This window comes from Hydractinia symbiolongicarpus, chromosome 3 (genome assembly GCF_029227915.1).
Source record: "Hydractinia symbiolongicarpus strain clone_291-10 chromosome 3, HSymV2.1, whole genome shotgun sequence".
Classification (NCBI taxonomy): Eukaryota; Metazoa; Cnidaria; class Hydrozoa; order Anthoathecata; family Hydractiniidae; genus Hydractinia; species Hydractinia symbiolongicarpus.
The window spans coordinates 24,314,183-24,332,138 of record NC_079877.1 but is presented as its reverse complement, the minus strand read 5'-3'; the positions used below and the strand labels follow the sequence as shown (position 1 = coordinate 24,332,138).

Sequence of the window (17,956 nt, the reverse complement as noted above, 5' to 3'; positions counted from 1 at the left end):
TAATAATAATAATAATAATAATAATAATAATAATAATAATAATAATAATAATAATAATAATAATGAAACGCCTAAAATACGAGCTAATCCTGCGAGCGTTGTCAATTGTATAGTACAAAATACTTCCCTCCATGACCTCTTCATCCTTTCTCCTTTTCATATATCCCTTTTGAAAATTCCGAAGACAGACTTATACACGCTTTATTTGTTCTTCTCAATTTCATCACCTTTGAAAGTGTCAAAAAAAGAAATTGAATGAAAAAATTCATGAGTTGTCGCCCTTCACACATTTTGTTAAAAAAAACTTCTTTGATTAAAGCGTCACGGAGATAAAAAGTAATTGAATAAATAACGAATTACGTTGGAATATATATAAAAAAATAATTTTTAATTGTTTTAGCGATATTTTACTTTCGTGCTTTTCTTTCGTGAAAATGAAAATAAATCGGCTCAAATATTTTGCAGATGATTAAAAATGAAAATAAGAAGAAGAAGGAGAAGAATATCGAAAAGATCTTATCACCAGTCACGCTTATACCATATGGTTTTCACATGCAAACACGAAAAATATGGGGGAGGGGTGGATGAAGAAACATATTGCAACCCATTTCTACTTGTAAGAAGTTCATGTTTTTTATTAAGAACAATTTTATAAGAACAATGAGGCTAAAAAAATTTAAAAAAAATAAAACAATGGCGATTTTCCCTATTTTTACAGAATCAATTGCTGCGCGAAAATGTTACATATTCATTGCATCCCAAAATATCTGTAATATACTGTAAAAAAATATAGAGCCTAAAATAAAAACAATTTTAGGCTGAATATGTTAAAAAAAATAAGAATCCTCAGACTTCCTCAGGCTCAGGCTTCTTATAAAGTTCTTATAAAGTTGATAAAATACCTTCCACAACAGAAATTCAACCCAAAACAATAGAGAAATACAGCAATGTGATTGGTCAGTTAGCTAATTATTATTTTTCCGATGACTTCACCTTTTACTTTGAATTAGAACGGTCCACTAAAGGTTTATGAAATGAATTTTTATTCTTGGATAAAGGATTTGTTTAAATTTTCATCTCAATTTGACTTCAGGAAGCAGAAGTTATTTGTCACGGACTAAGCCTAAGTCTCTTAAATTGTTTAAAATATAAGCCGTTATGAAAGGGTATCAAGTTTTGAATATTTTATCCAATTTCTGAAAAACATATAAGCAAGCCTAATAGTCTAGTGATTATACCACTCTCGTCCCCAGGATCTTTTGCCTTTTTAATATGAGAAGGCAAAAAAACAGGGGACGAGGGTGGTGATTATACGTTCATTCAATTCTCAAATAAAAATTATGCAGTACATATAAAACTGTCTCGAAGTATTTTAAAAACACCCAAATTTATCATCTGTACACACTTTTTTATAAGAACCAATAAATTTGACCTGAGGTTGGCTGTTCTTTCTCTCTTTTTCACCCTTTTTTAGCCTGAGTTGTTCTCATGTTGATCTTAGTAAAAACACCAGGATTTAGTCCCGAATTTCTCAGTGTTTTTGTTGTCAATGTAACTCAATAGTTGTGTTAATGCGCAATCGCACTTGCATACTACTACTATTCGTAGAGTTTTATTTCGTAGTTACGGTGCTTTAAAAAGAAGCGGCCACAACCAGAAAACATGAGAATTCATTTCCTTTTTTAACGTTTTTTTGGAAAAAAATTAGATTGTTCTTTGGTTCGAAATCAATAATTCAAGTCTGAGTCTCCATTTTGTTCTTATTTTTTTGGAGAAATCTGAGGCTTGTATTCTTATAAAATTCTTCCTTTAAAAAGGAATTTTTATAACAAGTAAAACGTGTATACTCTACGTTAAAAAAATTTATAAAAAACGATTTCGAATTTTATCTCACCTGACCGACCTCCTTCGCCAGCCCATATTCTCACCACAGTAAATTGATCGAAAATGCAAAGGCGATATGTAGTTTATATTATTCATTTCAATTATTGAGAAAAGGTATTAAATAAGCTATTTTAAAATTCTCTTTGATGTTGTATTATCTCTCTGTAAATATTACAACTTAACTAATTTGTTTATACTGTTCATGTACACAACTTCACGAAATCTTCTATTCTTTGATCGGATTTTTTTTTATTCTCGGCCTAAGGGTGTGACCAATCAATGTCCAATACTTAAGTCTTCGTTCAGCTAAAGGCGATCAACAGCAAGAATAGGCCGAATCGGTCGACGTCGCTCGACGCCAATCGGTTCATAATCATAACGAAAAATTGAAAAACAACCTGCCGAAATTATTCGACGGCCTGAGGAAAAAAATTAATGCCGACGAAAATTTTAACCAACAAAAGTTAGACCGATAAGATATTCTTCCAAACGACCTTTTTGTTTGACCGACAAAGGTAATATTTGTGGTGCGGTATATGTCACACATTGTCGTGGTTTCAATCAAGCTTTTTCCTTATAAATAATAAATAAAAGTATTGACCAAAATGTTTATCCTTTCCAATAGGAAATTCATAACTGTACACCAGAGTTTGCTTGAACCCTTGAATGGAAACACTGAGTGTTTCTGTTTTATGTTGAATAACATAAAAAGTTATACCGTGAACACCAAGAGGAATGAAGCAGTCTTCACATTCAGTATTGTTGCAACGGATTCCATTTTATCTAGTCTTTTCATTCACGTCTTCAAAAATGTTTTCAAGCGAAACGCTATTCATTTTAAGGTAATTTCATTTTGTTCAAAAAGAAAAAACATTTTTGTGCTCCTAAAATGTTTATATAAGCTAGGATTTTCCTAAAATAAATGTATTGCGCATGCGTCAAAAGCCATTGCGCGTGTTTAATAAGTATGTTGCGTAATCATTATTGCTCATGTCAAAACTAAATCCTACTAATGCAAGATGACAGTTAAAAATTTCAGTTTAGGTACAAGTAAGGACTGCATTATCTGAGAAAGAGGGAAAGGGGAGGGTTCTCCCTGAAGCGCAGTAGTGAGACACACGAAATGCTGTAAATAAAGGACGGACAAACCCGTGGATTTATTCACGTGCCACCGACTAGTAAGATATATTCGCGCATCTAATGAGTCTCTTCAAGAAAGGTTACATTCACAGTGTCATGTCTCTAGCATGACTCGATCGTGGATTGAACCCTTCTAGCCTATTTACTCTGACAACAAAAACAAGGCTATCAACCGGTAACTTCGATCGATCTGCAAAACTGTTATTTTTATTGATAATGTAATTATATTTGGATAGGTACTTACATCTTCAAAAAAACTACATAAATGTACGTAAATATTTGATAATAAAATACTGACCCTATTTAAAAGATGTTTAAATTTTTAAAGTTTATCACAAGGTATTTAATTTTATATTTATCTCACGTGAAACTATTCTGGACAGTGTACATTTATCAGATTCCTGTCTAAAATACAACCTAGTCCCCAGGACTTATTTTTTTCTAAGCAACAAACCTAATTGTTTTAGTAAATCTGAGTCTGAAGGACGTAAAGATGATGAGCTATATTTCGAAAACAAATGTTTTTACCCTTTTGTTCCAGAGGCCCGTACATATGTAACCAAACAGGGGTTGCAGGTGGTGATGCCGTATCTTAAACAAGAGGCCTAATGCATAGCTTCCTAACGGTGGCTAAATGGCTCCGTACAAAGCAGTTGCTAAAGAGAAAATCGAAGGCAAAGTTCCTCCAAAGTCTCCCTCATAAGGCATGAAAGGAAAGGTTATTTTTATAAGCAATTTAGGCACAAATTTACTAAAAAATAAACATATGCTAAACAAAATGGTGGACACGGCGGGTATATTAAGGGAGGGGAGGTGTTGTTATAATACAGAAATGCTAACGTCAGCATAAAGATTTCTAATTTATGTGACATATAACACCAAGCCAAATAATACCATTTTTTTTATCTGTCCATCAATCTCTGTCCAGTAAGAAGTTTTTTTTTAAATTTTTGAAAATTAACTAGGGAAGTACATAGAACTGATTTTCAAATATTCCGGCAGTAAAACGCTGCATTGCCTCAAAAATGTGATAGAGAATACTTTAAACGTAAAATAGCCATAATTTTTTTTTTGAGAAGGGATAACCTATAGGTCCTTTACTGATAGATATCTCCTTAAGCAAAGTCATAATTTATAATCATGTTTTATGAAAAAAAAAACAATTTTCATTGCAAGAATAGGTTTGTTAAAGTGTGAAGTTTTGCTGGTATGTCGTCACGTCTTTTGCCATGGTAACTTATCAATCTCTTGATTTAAAATGTCTCAAAACATAAACTCTCTCGAGAGGAGACAAACACGCGAAAATAAAACAGAAGTTGTAAAATAATCCAATATTTATTGTCAGCATTTCTATTACCCAAAAATCATTCTGTGTTTATTTGTTAATATTTACACAGAATGGTCTTTGTGTAGTAATATATACAAGGACGTATATACAAGGACGTAGATATGTAAACACATCCAGTTTCCTGATGCATCAATAAATTTATTCTCCACTAATACTGCGACATCTGCATGTGTCTCCATAATTCCAGTTCTGAAGCCGTAAAGAACCATCATGCCAATAAAGATTTTACACTTTTTCTGTCACGGTCACTAAATAACGATATGAAAAAATATCTGTTTGATTGCGTCATAAAACAGATTCTGACGGTAAAGTCTCACGCCTACCGATGTTTGTCGGAAAAGAGAAGGATTGACGGTACGTCGACGAATTGTATCTTATCCTTTCCTTGACGGTTGTTGCTGATGCAGTATATCGGGCGTCTTTTACACAAAACAAAATATTTTTAAAATTATGCCAGAAGTGACCGTGCATCTTTCCATAAATGAAAACATTGTAGATACTGTTGCTCACTTGGAGAAGCTTGAGTACGTTGTTTATGTGTTGCACGACAACCCTAAATAGAAATGAAGTTAAGGTGAATTTTGAATTGTTTCGGGAAGGCTAGGAGAAATTTTAGAGAAATGTCGGGATGATTTTGCAATTTTGATGTTGTAGGAATTTTAGCTTCTCAAAATACATAAACTACAAAATTAAAGAAGTAGAACTAACAATACAGTTTCGCAACATAAATTTTTCGTGCATATAGTTTCGCAATTTTTCAGAAAAGGTTCTGCCTTTAAATTTGTTTTTTCTTGCGAAACTTCATACCCTCGACTTTTTTTACGTGAAGATTTTTGCTCGTGAAAGTGTCACTTGCATTCCCGACCCTGAGAGCCTTTTGACATAAACTCGAAAGTTTCGGGGTTTTAATTTCAAAGAGCACTGGGTACGAGAATGTTTCACGTACCCAGTAGTGATTTAAATAAGCATTAGAGGTTAGTGCTAAATAAAAGTCTTTACTTACGAATTAGTTAGTGCATTTTTTGGTGACGTTATCCATAAAATTGTGTACGTCAGATGTAATATATCACGTGGTATTACCGTCACAGTAAACACGGCTGCCATCACAACTAACATTTTCATGACCCTCCCTCGTTGGGAGTGCTTGCGCGTGGAAGTTTGTGACGATAAAAGTAATCTTCGGTTTGAAGAACTTTTTAGTTTCATGTAAACAGCAATAGTGGTCACTACGAAAATAAGAACAAATGCGACATCCCGTAAAACTGTGAAAACAACAAGGGGATAAGAATATGAAAGATAAACTGCGGGTACTACAGTGCACTGTTCTATATATAAAAGTCCATTGATGTAGTACGCTTCACATAAACATGACAAAACAATGATCACCACCACTGCTATATGAATTGTTTTACAGCTGGATCGATTTCTAAGTGGAGTAACTATCGATTTACATCGATCAATTGCCATGGTGAGGATAACACCGATAGATATGTCGGTAAAAACACGGCATAGTGTCGGTAAAATTTTGCAACCAAGCCAACCGAAATCCCATACCATATAACACGTGGCAGTCCAGTATATAAATAGCAGGGGAGCGCATACGGAGGAGAGCAAATCGAATACTGCCAAATAGGCGATCAACAGTTCAATGATTGGTCCTTTTCTCCAACTTCGTTTGAACGTGAGAAGAACGATTGTATTTCCGATCACTCCGACGACGAACACTATACAATATCCAACTAAAAGAAGCGTCTCTGTTGTGCGTATAACACACTGAGCATTAATGTAGTTCGTCCCATTTTGGCTTATATTTTGAGCTCTGGAAGAAAAATAAATGCACAGTAGATCGGGGTTTATTTTAGATGGGCGTCTTAACCATAAGAAAAAAAGATGGAAGAACACAGAAAAAAGCAAAATATGTCTTACATATCGTGAGAAAAAACGAGAAACTGACTAATTAAAGATCGGTTGACTAAATTTTGTTTCTTTAAATCAACTACAATCGTGGATATAATATATCGAGACTTTTTTGATAAAAATCCCCTCCCCCTTCTTGCAACAAATCTGAAGTATTTTGCTCATTTTGTTTGAGGTATCGTGATCCCACCGACTAGTTTTTATAAGATTTCGCAAAAATGCTAAAATGTAAAGTTCAGGCTAGATTAGGCATTTAAAAAATATATATTGTACAAGCAAATTTGACATGTAATACCATTTTTTCATCCGCATTCCCTCTATCCAATCGTGAAAGTAGATTTTTAAGTGACTGAAATTTATCTCCTACGGGGGGTGTACATAAATCGTTTACATATATTCTGGTCTGTAAAATACTACAAGGCAAATATGTTGTCTGAGTCCTAAATTTGGATATTAGGGCTTACATTATTTTTAGCAAAGTTGGCTGGAGAATTTTATGCGACCTTGTTCCAAGGCATTTTGCCTTGTTGATGAAGTTGATATCGGCGCATTGATCATTGTTGGCTACTCTGTAATAACGGCTCATGGGCCAAAAGACCTTGGGGACGAGATTGTGATATGCGACCTCAAAACGGTGACTATACGTCTTAAAATAATAATAAAAAAGAGTACGTAACGAGACGAAATCTGCATCTGAGTTAATAAATACGTAAACTTTGACTTTATCAGGTATTCCCAATTTTTTTTTTAAAAAATCCCATTTTCCTACAGATTTCCCTTGACCGCTGAGGTTATTTTTTTCATTTGATGCAAAAGCGATCAGGAACTGGAAAGAGCCTGATTTTGTTAAACCGGAGCTTTAGCTAGAAATGAAGTAAAATGGGTATTTATTATACACTTTTGTTTCACTTTCATCTTCGTTGGCGGCCATATATTAAAGCTTGGGATAGTCTACCAGAAGGGAGGAAATTTTTGCGAAAAGAAATCCTTGCAGAAATTAATTTTGCAATTCAATTAGGCAAAATTGCCGAGTTTAGCAGAATTTAATTTCGCGCTTCATTATTTTTTTAAAATTTTGCAAAATTACTTCTTGCAATTTTAAAGTTCGTTTTTTTGAAACAGTATCAGAAAAAAAAAATTCGCGAAATTTAATTTCGCAAAAATTTCTTCAGTGACGATATTTAAGATACTTACTTCATTGTGACACAGCCTTTTTCCTTCACAACATATAAATATATATTTACAATATGTATTTACGAGAAAAATACAGAGAAAAAACTGTCAAGTCGTCATAATAGACCAATCACCTTTCATGGAAATTAGCCAACATACTAGCCACAGCGCTGAAATATTTATCGTGATTCGTTCTATCTCATGTAAGATGAATACATGTGACATTTATGTGATTGCAATGCGGAAGATTTTGAGCGACGCTCATTCGCATATAAAGCATGAAAGCGTGTCAAGAAATGTAATTCTTGGGTCACGAGATAGTTATGATGATGTTTTTGTCATGGTAACCATGACACAATGAAGGGAAAAAGTAACGAATGGTTTCATTAAACCCATAAGGATATCATTTCTATTCTTCTAGAATAAATAAGGTAGTGCTGCTGTAAATATATGTGTTTCTCAATACGGTAGGGGTTCCACGAGTTCTGCGGTGGAGAATGTCACTCTGCGGCATCCATTTTAGTAAAATCTACATGCAGATGATAAAATGGTAAAAATAAAATGAGAGAAGGGACCAAATTTTGAATAATATTTTGTAGCGACCAAACATTTTTGCCGAATTTTAATTAAATTTTATAAACTTCAAAATAAAGCACTGTTAATATCAAATACTTTTTAGCCATCTTAAAAAAACACATTGTAGAAAAACAGAACAAAAAAAACAACACAGGAGAACTCATTAAAGTTAATATTAGTCCTAAAAAAGAAAAATAATTGTTCAGATATCAATGAGATGGTTTCTAACTTTTACTCATCCATATCTACAAGGAGAGGTGTCAATTACTTCCGTTTTTAAGGCACAGTCAGTCCTTTGCACTTTATTACAGAATCACGGTCGTCCAAGACAGCCAGACATTACTTTAATCACAACATAATATCCATGAAGGTGATTCCAATACAATTTGAACTCATGCAAACGCTATAAGTCTTTCAGGTTTACTCAAAATGCGAATTTATTTGCTGAAGACTTGTCGTCGAAACCAATCACTACGCGGTCTTTCCAGATGCGTCAGAAAAATCTTGCGAGTTTTCATCGTCCACATCGACGGCTGCCGACACGATTTTTCTTCCTTTTCCCGCTCCTGCTTTTCTCCCACCTCTCTTCCCTCTTGTTGATGTCGTACCTCTTCCCTTAGGTTTCTCTGAAGCTTTCTCTGAAACGACAAACATTTACAAATATTAGCATGCGTTTTAACATGCTGAAAGTCAAAACTACGAAAAATAGAACCCTTGGAGGGTCACACTACCTGCCAAGACGCTGTTTTGATTGTACACTTCTCCATTAATGTTTACATCTGTAATCTTCGGCTTCTTTTTTGGCGGACCATTTTCTCCCATTTTTTGGTTAGTATTATCAACCAACACTGATTTGTCAGTTGCAGGTTTTTGGTCATAACCTGGAACTACATCTCCCTCCGGGTCGTCGATGTCGGGTGCGACCGGTAAATAAAACAAACAATCGTCGTCAGGCTCATCGCCACTGCTGTAATATAACGGCTTTTCGATGCTTTCAACATCGATCTATAGAAACCATAAGATGATTTAATACAGGTTCTGCGTTATTATGTGTTGTGCGAATAGCTCTAGCTTGTGAACAACAACAAAAACAAATCGATAAACAACAACAAAAACAGCAACAAAGCAAAATCGACAACAAGATCAACAATAACAACAACAACAATGTCATCAATAATAGCAATAACAACAACAAGGTAAAAAACCACAACAATGTCAACATAACAACAATAAAAACAACAAGCTCAACAATAACAACAACAACAACAACAACAACAACAACAACAACAACAACAACAACAACAACAACAACAACAACAACAGTCAAACTCCAACCTCGAGTTCTTCTTGCTGGTCATGACTTGTGTTGAGTAATTCTTCTTTATCCTCGTCTTCAAGATCAAACTCACTTTCCCGTTCATCATATTCTATGTTTTCGTCAATCTCTTGAAAGTCTGGAGCAAAAGCGGACCAGTTTTCCTACAGTGAGTAGACAAGTACTTTGTCATTAATTTAGGTGATGTAAAAACAATGCAAATTATGTATTATAAAATCATATTGCCGGTAGTTATCGTTAATTCGATAAAAAATTGCCAGCAGGCTTTAGGCTGGACATTATTGAAAATTACTATATTAGTGATTAGCCAATTTCATTTTCTTAGTGAAAGCGGTTTGTGCGAACACTAACTTTAAACAGAGAAACTCCTTCCGAATATCGCAATTCTAGCAAAATTATTTAGCCGCGATTTGTCGTTGTGACTCGTCAAAGTTTATTCAGCATGTTTTTAAAAAAATAGGAAATGACTAAAATAGAGCAGGGCACAAAGAAACGCATTTAATTTATTTGATGATTCGAAGTTTTACTGCAATATTCTTGGTGTTTGGTGGTAATTGTTGTTTAACACACCGTTAGCGATTAGCAAAAGTTCACCTGGCTATATTAATTTTCTCGCAAATTAAACTACATAGAACTTACAACATGTGTCTGTGACCAAATTGAAACCAAGCCGTTGGCAACTGAGCATATGATTGGTCGAATAGGATGCCACTACAAAAGAAATAGTTAACTGTTCAGGCGAAACTAATTTCTTGCTGCAAATTGCGTTTTAAAGATAATTCTGAGTTGTTAATCAAAATAAAAAAATAGTTACAAATAGAAAACGTAGAAAAATTAATAACTCAAAATAATATTTTATACTGTACACGCTTTTTTTAATCACAAAATTTTGGCTAAGGTTTACTGTTATTTAAGTTTCTGCATTTTATAGGCTAACTATTGTCGTTGGCCTTCTACTTGGGAAGACCAAATTCACGTGCTTGCTTGCTCAGTCAGGCTAGTGTGGCGATAGAAACCAAACTTGCTTTAATCGGGTGTATCGGGTTTCATCGGGTTTATTGTTGTACAAATTGTTATTCCCCTTTTCCATTTTTTCATTCACTCACTTCAATCTGGTGTTGCTTACATGTTCTTCATACGTTAAGAATTTATCGTTATCCAAAACTTACGACTTTTAGTTTTATAATTATTATTATTATTATTATTATTGAAATTATTATTATTATTATTATTGAAATTATTTACCCAGGATAGCCTGTTTAGTTCCTATTAGTACTGCTATCAACGAGGGTCCTGCGGAGGGGGTCCTAGCGCATTTAAAGCTCCCATTTGAGCTACGTAATTCGTGCAAGCACAGCAATCGCTCAACTAGACAACCGCCTACGATATCAATCCTATTCTCATGCTGAACGCTAAGCAGAAAGGATAGAATCACACTTTTATAGTCTCTGGCATGACTCGGCCGGGGTTTGAACCAAGACCTCCCGCACTGGAAGCGAACGCTCTACCACAAGGCTATCAGTCGGTCCTGTTTTGTTTCCTGTATTCCATTTGATGTCTCGATTAAACTTCTCCTTTTTTGAACATGGATTTCGTAATAAACGCCCCTATCCAAAAAAGGGCGTACACAAAATTCAAAAGGCGGATAATCAGAGGAACATTGAGAAAGCATTGACACTATTTTTGTACAAATATAAGTGTTTTGATCTTCCTATTTCACACAAACTCATCCAAATTTCAAATTTTATTACAAATCTTTAAAATATTTACCAAAATAAGTTGAGAAAAAAAAGCATTAGAAATCAGTCTTGAATAATAACGCTGCATTGTTTTCCATTCGACGTTGAGATAAAAAAAAAAACATACCACAACATCTACTAACAACTCTCCTTTAGTTCCATGTAAAATTTTCACCAAACTTCCAATGCTTTTCTCCCAGATATACAAAGCATGCTGTCGAGAGGATCCTGAAAACAATTAAAACAATTTGGTTAACGTATCCGCGCGCACCAAACTTCTCACCGGAGCATAAGTGGCCAAATTTTAACCCATCTTCCTCTTTCGTCGTGTTATTTGACTGCAGAAAATACTAACATTACCATTAATCATTTTAATTCTGAATTCTATCTCGCCCCCATGGGAGTCTCAGAGTTTCATGGAATATTCTGCAGAGTTTCATCGAATATTCTGCGTCGGTGCCGTGTTTTCCTTAACACTCGTAATAAAAATGTCGGGTTAAAATTAGCTGGATAACTTAAAAAAATAAAAGCTTACCCGCCACAATAAACTCTCCATCGCCGGAAAAAGCACATTTTTTCCACAACGTTCTAAAATAACAACATTTTTATATGAGAGTATGTATGTTACATTTTAAAAAAATGATCCTGCTTAAAGAGTTTTTAATTTTTTATTATTCGAATGGATTAATAGAACTCATTTGAACACGATACCGTTGATTTAAAATGACTTCTTTTTCAGGAAGTAAGCAAATTTAGTAACAATCTTTTTCTACCAATAAGAGTTCCGTATATTAACTACCATATTCATGCTAAAATTCTAAAAATCTGAAATTTGCGCGAAGCCTGGGATTATACCTGCGAAAGATTTCGCTTCGATACTTCGTCATAATAAAAAGTTTACTTATTTTTTTAAAATATATGATACGTTTGAAGAGCATCTTTCCATAAAATCTCTATGAAGATTGTGATTTTATCTTATTTTAGGTATTTCACCAAGAAAAAATACGGAGCTACGCGAATTTTAACAGAAGAAATAAGAAAACAACGTTTATAAGCCACTGAGTTGCTAAGAGCCAAGGCTGAGATTTGGGTCAAAACAACTAGCTAGGATGAAAATTTGGATAGTTAGCAAACAAAGCTTAATCTAAGCAAGTATAATAAAAAGTAACTTATGAAACGGGTCTTCAAAAGAAAGTCTGTTTTCATGACATAAAAGGTTGGATTGAAAAAAGTGTTTGTATACTCTCACCTGTTTAGAAGATCCTGCAATTTTATTGTTTGTTCACTCTTACCTGTTTACGAGATCCTGCAATTTTTGTGACGGCTCAGGTTCTTGTCCTTCTTTACATGATAACACAGCATCTGTATTGAATACTCTGATGACGCGATCTTGTGAATTAACAAGAAATGAACTGAAAAGAAAGACAAAGTTTGTTAATAAAAAAATATATACAATGAAGTGTAGATAAAGTATAGATGATAATACGTTAAGGGGAAATTTAAATAACAATAGGTAAATTCTTAGAAGCACCTACAAAATCCACATGGCAATGGAATGTTGTTAAGAGTATATTTGTTATGGACCTTTTAATAAAGTTCTGAGTTTTGCAGCAAGATCTCTACACACTGTGCCACACCAGCTTTAAAACGCTCCTAGAAATATGCTGGCTGATGAAAATGAATGAAAATTTGTCAATATTGTAGATTAGAAAGTCAGTCATGGTTTTCAACATGTACTACATCACACGACCTTACAATAAAACAAACCAGCGCTCACAGGGAGGTGTTAGTAAGGCAGTCTTTACATGTTTCATTAGATAAATAAAATTTCACCTCTGGTTTAGTCTCTTTGAAGTTTATATGTTTTAGGGAAAAATAAAACTGATTGTGTATGTGTACAAAGAAATTGCATGTCTAAAAAGTTATGCTGTATTACTCCAATGGGAAGAACTCCATGTAACACAACATAAATTAATTCATCTGTTGGATGTATTCAAAATAGTACATAACTTGAAGATCTAAATATGTAGTAAAACACTTTCGCAGCCTGAAACGTTTGCCAATTTTGGTCAAATTTGTGAGTTAAGTTACAAACTTTCTATTTTCGAGGATTCAGCTTAGAATAGTCTATTTCAGTTAAAAAATACGTCTCGAGGTCTAATCTTCGAAATGTTAAAGTTAACTTTTTGGCAATCTGTAAAAGTTATGGTTCTCGTAATTTTCCCAGAGCATCGATTTGAAAACGTTCATGTTCGCAAAATAATATGGCGAAAATCAATCGCGAAAGTTTAAATTTGTAAAAAATATTCTCTTGGGATGCAAAGAATCTTGCAAACTTTTCCATTCGCGAAAGTTTCTGTACTTAAAGTGCTTCTACATACTTCTTAGCTTTGTTTTATTAATAACTATGGTAAATAAAATTTAACAATTCAAGTTAAAATGAAAGCGTATCAATACCTTCCTCTTCTCGCAAACTCGATTGATTTGATTGCAGTATTTGCATTTGTTGCTGTGCTGATGCGAAACGACAATTTTTCCTGCATAATGAAAAATGTATGTGTAGCCAATACGTCAAAAATAATGAAAAATGGTAAAAAAAGAGAATTTACGTATATTGAAACAGAACTACGTTGTTCACCACTAACATACTGCCTGGCAGTGAGCAGAATTCGATCCGCGGTCCCCAGAACTGGGAGAATTTACTTACTTGTAAAGTATCAGTATGGATTATGGTGATCTAAAAGAATGAATAAATAAAAATCTCATGTGATCAAGCCAGTAAAAAGAAAACTAAAACAAACACGCTAAAATAAGCAAAACCTTGTTGTTACTGTTGCTGTGTGGTTTCCTAAGCAAATTAACTTTATCAAGCTAAGTCGGGCTCATATCTGTAGTTCCTGGGACAAATCTCAAAGGTAGACCGGAAAAGACTTGGCAGGAGGTAATTAGGACAAACTTGAAACAGAGGAAATTATAACTTTTGGGACCTTTTGATGGAAATTTGCTTCAAATCCTTGTTTAGGAAGGAAAAATCTGTAATACCCTAATTCTCCTACATATTGTGCACCTTTAATTTTCGTGCAGTTTACTACTGCATGAAAAAAAAAATTAATTTACCTATATTGATTGTACAATAATTCCTATCTTAATTACTCATTCTCAACTAAGGGATAATAAAGGTCATGCGGATATAACAAATTAAATGTGCGAAAAATTGGGGCGTGAAAAATTAAGGGCGTGAAAATTTAAAGGTATGTATAATTTGAGGGAATTAAGGTAAATTAAATGCAATAATGTTTTACCTTTCCTTTTGCATTACCAGCAAAAATGTGATCACCTTTTTTATCAAATGATGCAATGATATTTTGTTCGCACTAAAGAGACACATGGTATGAAAGTATACAATTTAAACATGCTTTTTCCATACAAAGGGCACTCCATAAGAGTAAATGTCGTTTCTTTTTTCAGTTACAGATGCACTGTCTGGTTGTGAATAACAGAGGTTAATATAGAAAATAAGGATTAGTCAAATGTTAATTCTTCTTCATAGCAGGAGAGAAGAACAATGTTATATTTAATGCACAGTTCTTCTCAAATGGGTACAGACACCTTTTTTTGAAGTACAGAAAGCTTATACTTTTTAGGAATTTCTTACGAGAAAAGCAGAAATTTCATGGTCACACAACCCCCTAAATTTCTTAATTGCATTTTTTATGAGTGTTAAACTTTAGTGGTGTTACTGGGGCTTAACACTTTGATTTCAGTTATGCAACCAGCCAGGATGTTTTGAACATAAACTCTTAACTACCTGAGTATATCTCCAAGTTGGATCCAGGTTGTAAAAGCTGAAAACCTTCATATAACAATTTTGCAAATTGTAAAGAATTTGCTTACCTCTCCACCAACAGGAAGAATGTGATGTTCACCATCCAGTTCAACTAACACAGGTGGATGTTTCACAGGGCAAACAAGGAACTTTTTACTGAAAATAAAAATACAATTAAGTCAATTTTTTTGGAAAGGTAGGCTCAATGTTTTTAAAAAAATCATCCATTTAAGCATGAAATGTTTCTTAAACGTTTCTTAAGTTTTTAAGCATTTGAGCCAGAGTTTCCTAAACTTGTGTTTCTTAAGCTATATGTATGATATTTTAAAAAACTATTACAAAGCTATTGAAAATACTACTTAGTTAATAAATTAAATTTAGCAAAGACGTATCACAGAGTGCATTTGTCAAACTAACTAACAAAAATTAACAACAGCAGACTTCTTTTATTCCTTAAAATACTTGGGTTAGTGAAATTTCGGTATGTTGAAGAAGCTTAAAGATTGTAGTGCATCACACTGACTCAAATTTTAACATGAAATTTGTTAAAAATAATTATCTTATTTATTTACATTTCGTTATTTCCTTATATTATTTTTTTATTTATGAAATATTGCATTATATTTTTTCATTTCTGATTGCCACGTTTTATCGAAAGGTACATTTTCGCATCTAATCAACACACAAATTGTAAGAGACTAAAACATACTTATTAAAAGGGTGAAACTGAACTTTGTGAACAGCAGATGGGAAACGATAACGCACATCACAATCACCAGAAAGAACATCCCACAAACCAACATTCCAATCAGTTGACGCAGTTAATATTTTCTTTCCATTTCGACTCCAACTGAAACACAAAAAATATACAGCATACATGTTCGCCTTGAACAAAGATTGAAAAAAGATTTTAAAGTTTTAATCCTTCTAATATTTAACTCTTTTATCCACTTTACATATCAAAAGTTAACTGATGTCATTCCGGGTTTTACCTTTTACCTCTTTTTGTTTTTAATACAATATTTATCTTGAATAAAAACAGATGCTCCGACACAGTTACTGAATAGCGAACAATGCTAAGCTAACCTGGTGCTAAGCATTACATCAATATTTTTGTTTTAAATTACTGGTAAAGGCTTCTTACCTCACAGAAGATATTGGATGTACGTGAGCAACTATTATCTTTGCGATGCCCCTTGTCAAGAAATCCCAAATGACAAGTCTACCATCGTTACAACCAACAGCCAGCAATGAGCCAGTGCGGTTAAATGAACAGGTCAATGCAGCACTAACAGAGTCCAAACTGCCATCAAATTCCTAAGCATTATAACAGTAGGTATTTTAACAGAGAAAGATTTTTTAATATAATTTGGCATGATCTGCCAATTGTCATGCAAATGCTGATGCATTAGTAAAACAACTAAATAATAATTGCCTGCAAGAAGGTCTACTTGAAACGCAAGTATGTTCACATAAAAAGCAAATAGCAATTCAAATTGCCAAGTTTTTTCCAATGTTAAAAAATAGATTGGAAAGACTGCCAAATACAAATTATTAACAAAGAGAATAAAAAATAAAGTCTAATTTCTCAAAAAGCAATAGCATTATGTGTGTAATGCTTACAATTATGATGTTTCTTGTTTTATTTGTTAAACGGCAAAGTTACCATTTTAACATTAAGTAACCAAGTAAATAGGACAGAATGGCAAAGACACATTAAGAAAGAATAGTGAAACCATTGCATTGGGGTTATAACTTTGAGGCAAAATAACTTGAAAACGGGTGGAAAAAACTGACATCATTTACTAGCTGATAACTAGGGACCACTTAGGCCAATTTTTTAAAGCTGGGTCAACCCACCTGTTTTGGAACAGATGGATTGATAACGTCATTAAAAACCAATATCTCATTAACTGTCCCGAGAAAGCATATGATCCTAAACTTTTTCTTGATCAGCTGTTTAATAACTGCAACTGTCAATTTTTTTTAAAAAAAAAACTTAGTGTATCAATGAGTACTGACTGACTTCGGCAAATTTCAAACAACAGATATTTTTTATCTTCCCAGGGGTTCAACAACTAGTGTAATAATATAGTCTATTTCACATGTACTGGGGGAAATACAACAAAATATTCCGTACCTCAGGAAAGCTCTGACCAAAAGTTTCTATAATGAAAATAAACTAAAATGTACATTAGTTCATAACTGAAAATACGTTCTACAATATAAATTGAATACCATTTGTCACCTTGGATTTTGATATTCAATCTCATATTTTGGAGTTTCAATAAAGGTATACTGTATATATACATAGTTACTGCAAGCAGCTTTGTATGCATGTGTCTAGTAAAGTTTAGTAAACGTTAGACATATACAAAGCTTTCTACAATGGTGTTTTCATACATAAGGCAAATACACAATACTCAAGCTTTATAATGATATATTACATTTAAAAAGAAAATATATATGACGTTAACAATTCAAACTTTTGAAGTTCCTGCAAATTTTACCAGCCTTAATAAACCAACAAATGACTTACGTAACAAGGTCAAGTCTGTCATTACATCTTAGTTGTTAACTCAAACATTTCTGGAAATTTGTTTTATGTTTCGTATTAGTAGCCTAAAAGTCAAAATGACCATGTTAATTCCAAATAAAATAAACAATAAACTTCCCCCATTCATATATTTGCGAAATCCACAAATAACTAAATAAATCATACACAAGACAGAGTTGGTGTTAAAGGCAAGCACACTAAAAATGGGAGAAATAGGACACATTGATAAGGAGAATTATTGTCTAGATCTGCAAGAGGAGGTATAGATGCTGTTAATTTGTTACTTAAATACAGCTTTTCCAATTCATGTTGGCACTCAGCCATTGCAGATGTAAATACCAACATGTTCACAAAGTACACAGGAATATAATATAGAGCATTTCATAGTTTTACCCCAAAACGCTTGGATATATGGGGGTGAGCTCAGGCACCTATTTGAATAAAATAACTACCAAATTAT

The 17,956-nt window shown here is 33.5% G+C and overlaps 2 protein-coding genes across 2 annotated transcripts; both read right to left on the bottom strand.

Moving 5' to 3' along the window:
- Positions 1–4,657: 4,657 nt before the first annotated feature.
- LOC130636978 (type-1 angiotensin II receptor B-like) lies at positions 4,658–7,220 on the bottom strand. The gene is made up of 5 exons (XM_057446831.1): positions 7,188–7,220; positions 6,754–6,935; positions 6,299–6,436; positions 5,376–6,191; positions 4,658–4,925 (listed from the first exon to the last, which is right to left on the bottom strand). The coding sequence occupies exons 1-5, from the start codon at positions 7,218–7,220 to the stop codon at positions 4,658–4,660; spliced, it is 1,437 nt and encodes a 478-aa protein (XP_057302814.1).
- Positions 7,221–7,843: 623 nt separating this feature from the next.
- On the bottom strand, positions 7,844–17,571 carry LOC130636375 (retinoblastoma-binding protein 5 homolog). Its single transcript, XM_057446071.1, has 15 exons — positions 17,479–17,571; positions 17,080–17,105; positions 16,084–16,256; positions 15,649–15,789; positions 15,008–15,095; positions 14,416–14,487; positions 13,821–13,850; positions 13,571–13,650; positions 12,406–12,525; positions 11,649–11,701; positions 11,241–11,341; positions 10,014–10,085; positions 9,374–9,517; positions 8,770–9,043; positions 7,844–8,676 (listed from the first exon to the last, which is right to left on the bottom strand). Exons 1-15 carry the CDS (start codon positions 17,498–17,500, stop codon positions 8,510–8,512), a joined length of 1,563 nt encoding a protein of 520 aa, XP_057302054.1. The 5' UTR covers positions 17,501–17,571; the 3' UTR covers positions 7,844–8,509.
- Positions 17,572–17,956: the final 385 nt, after the last annotated feature.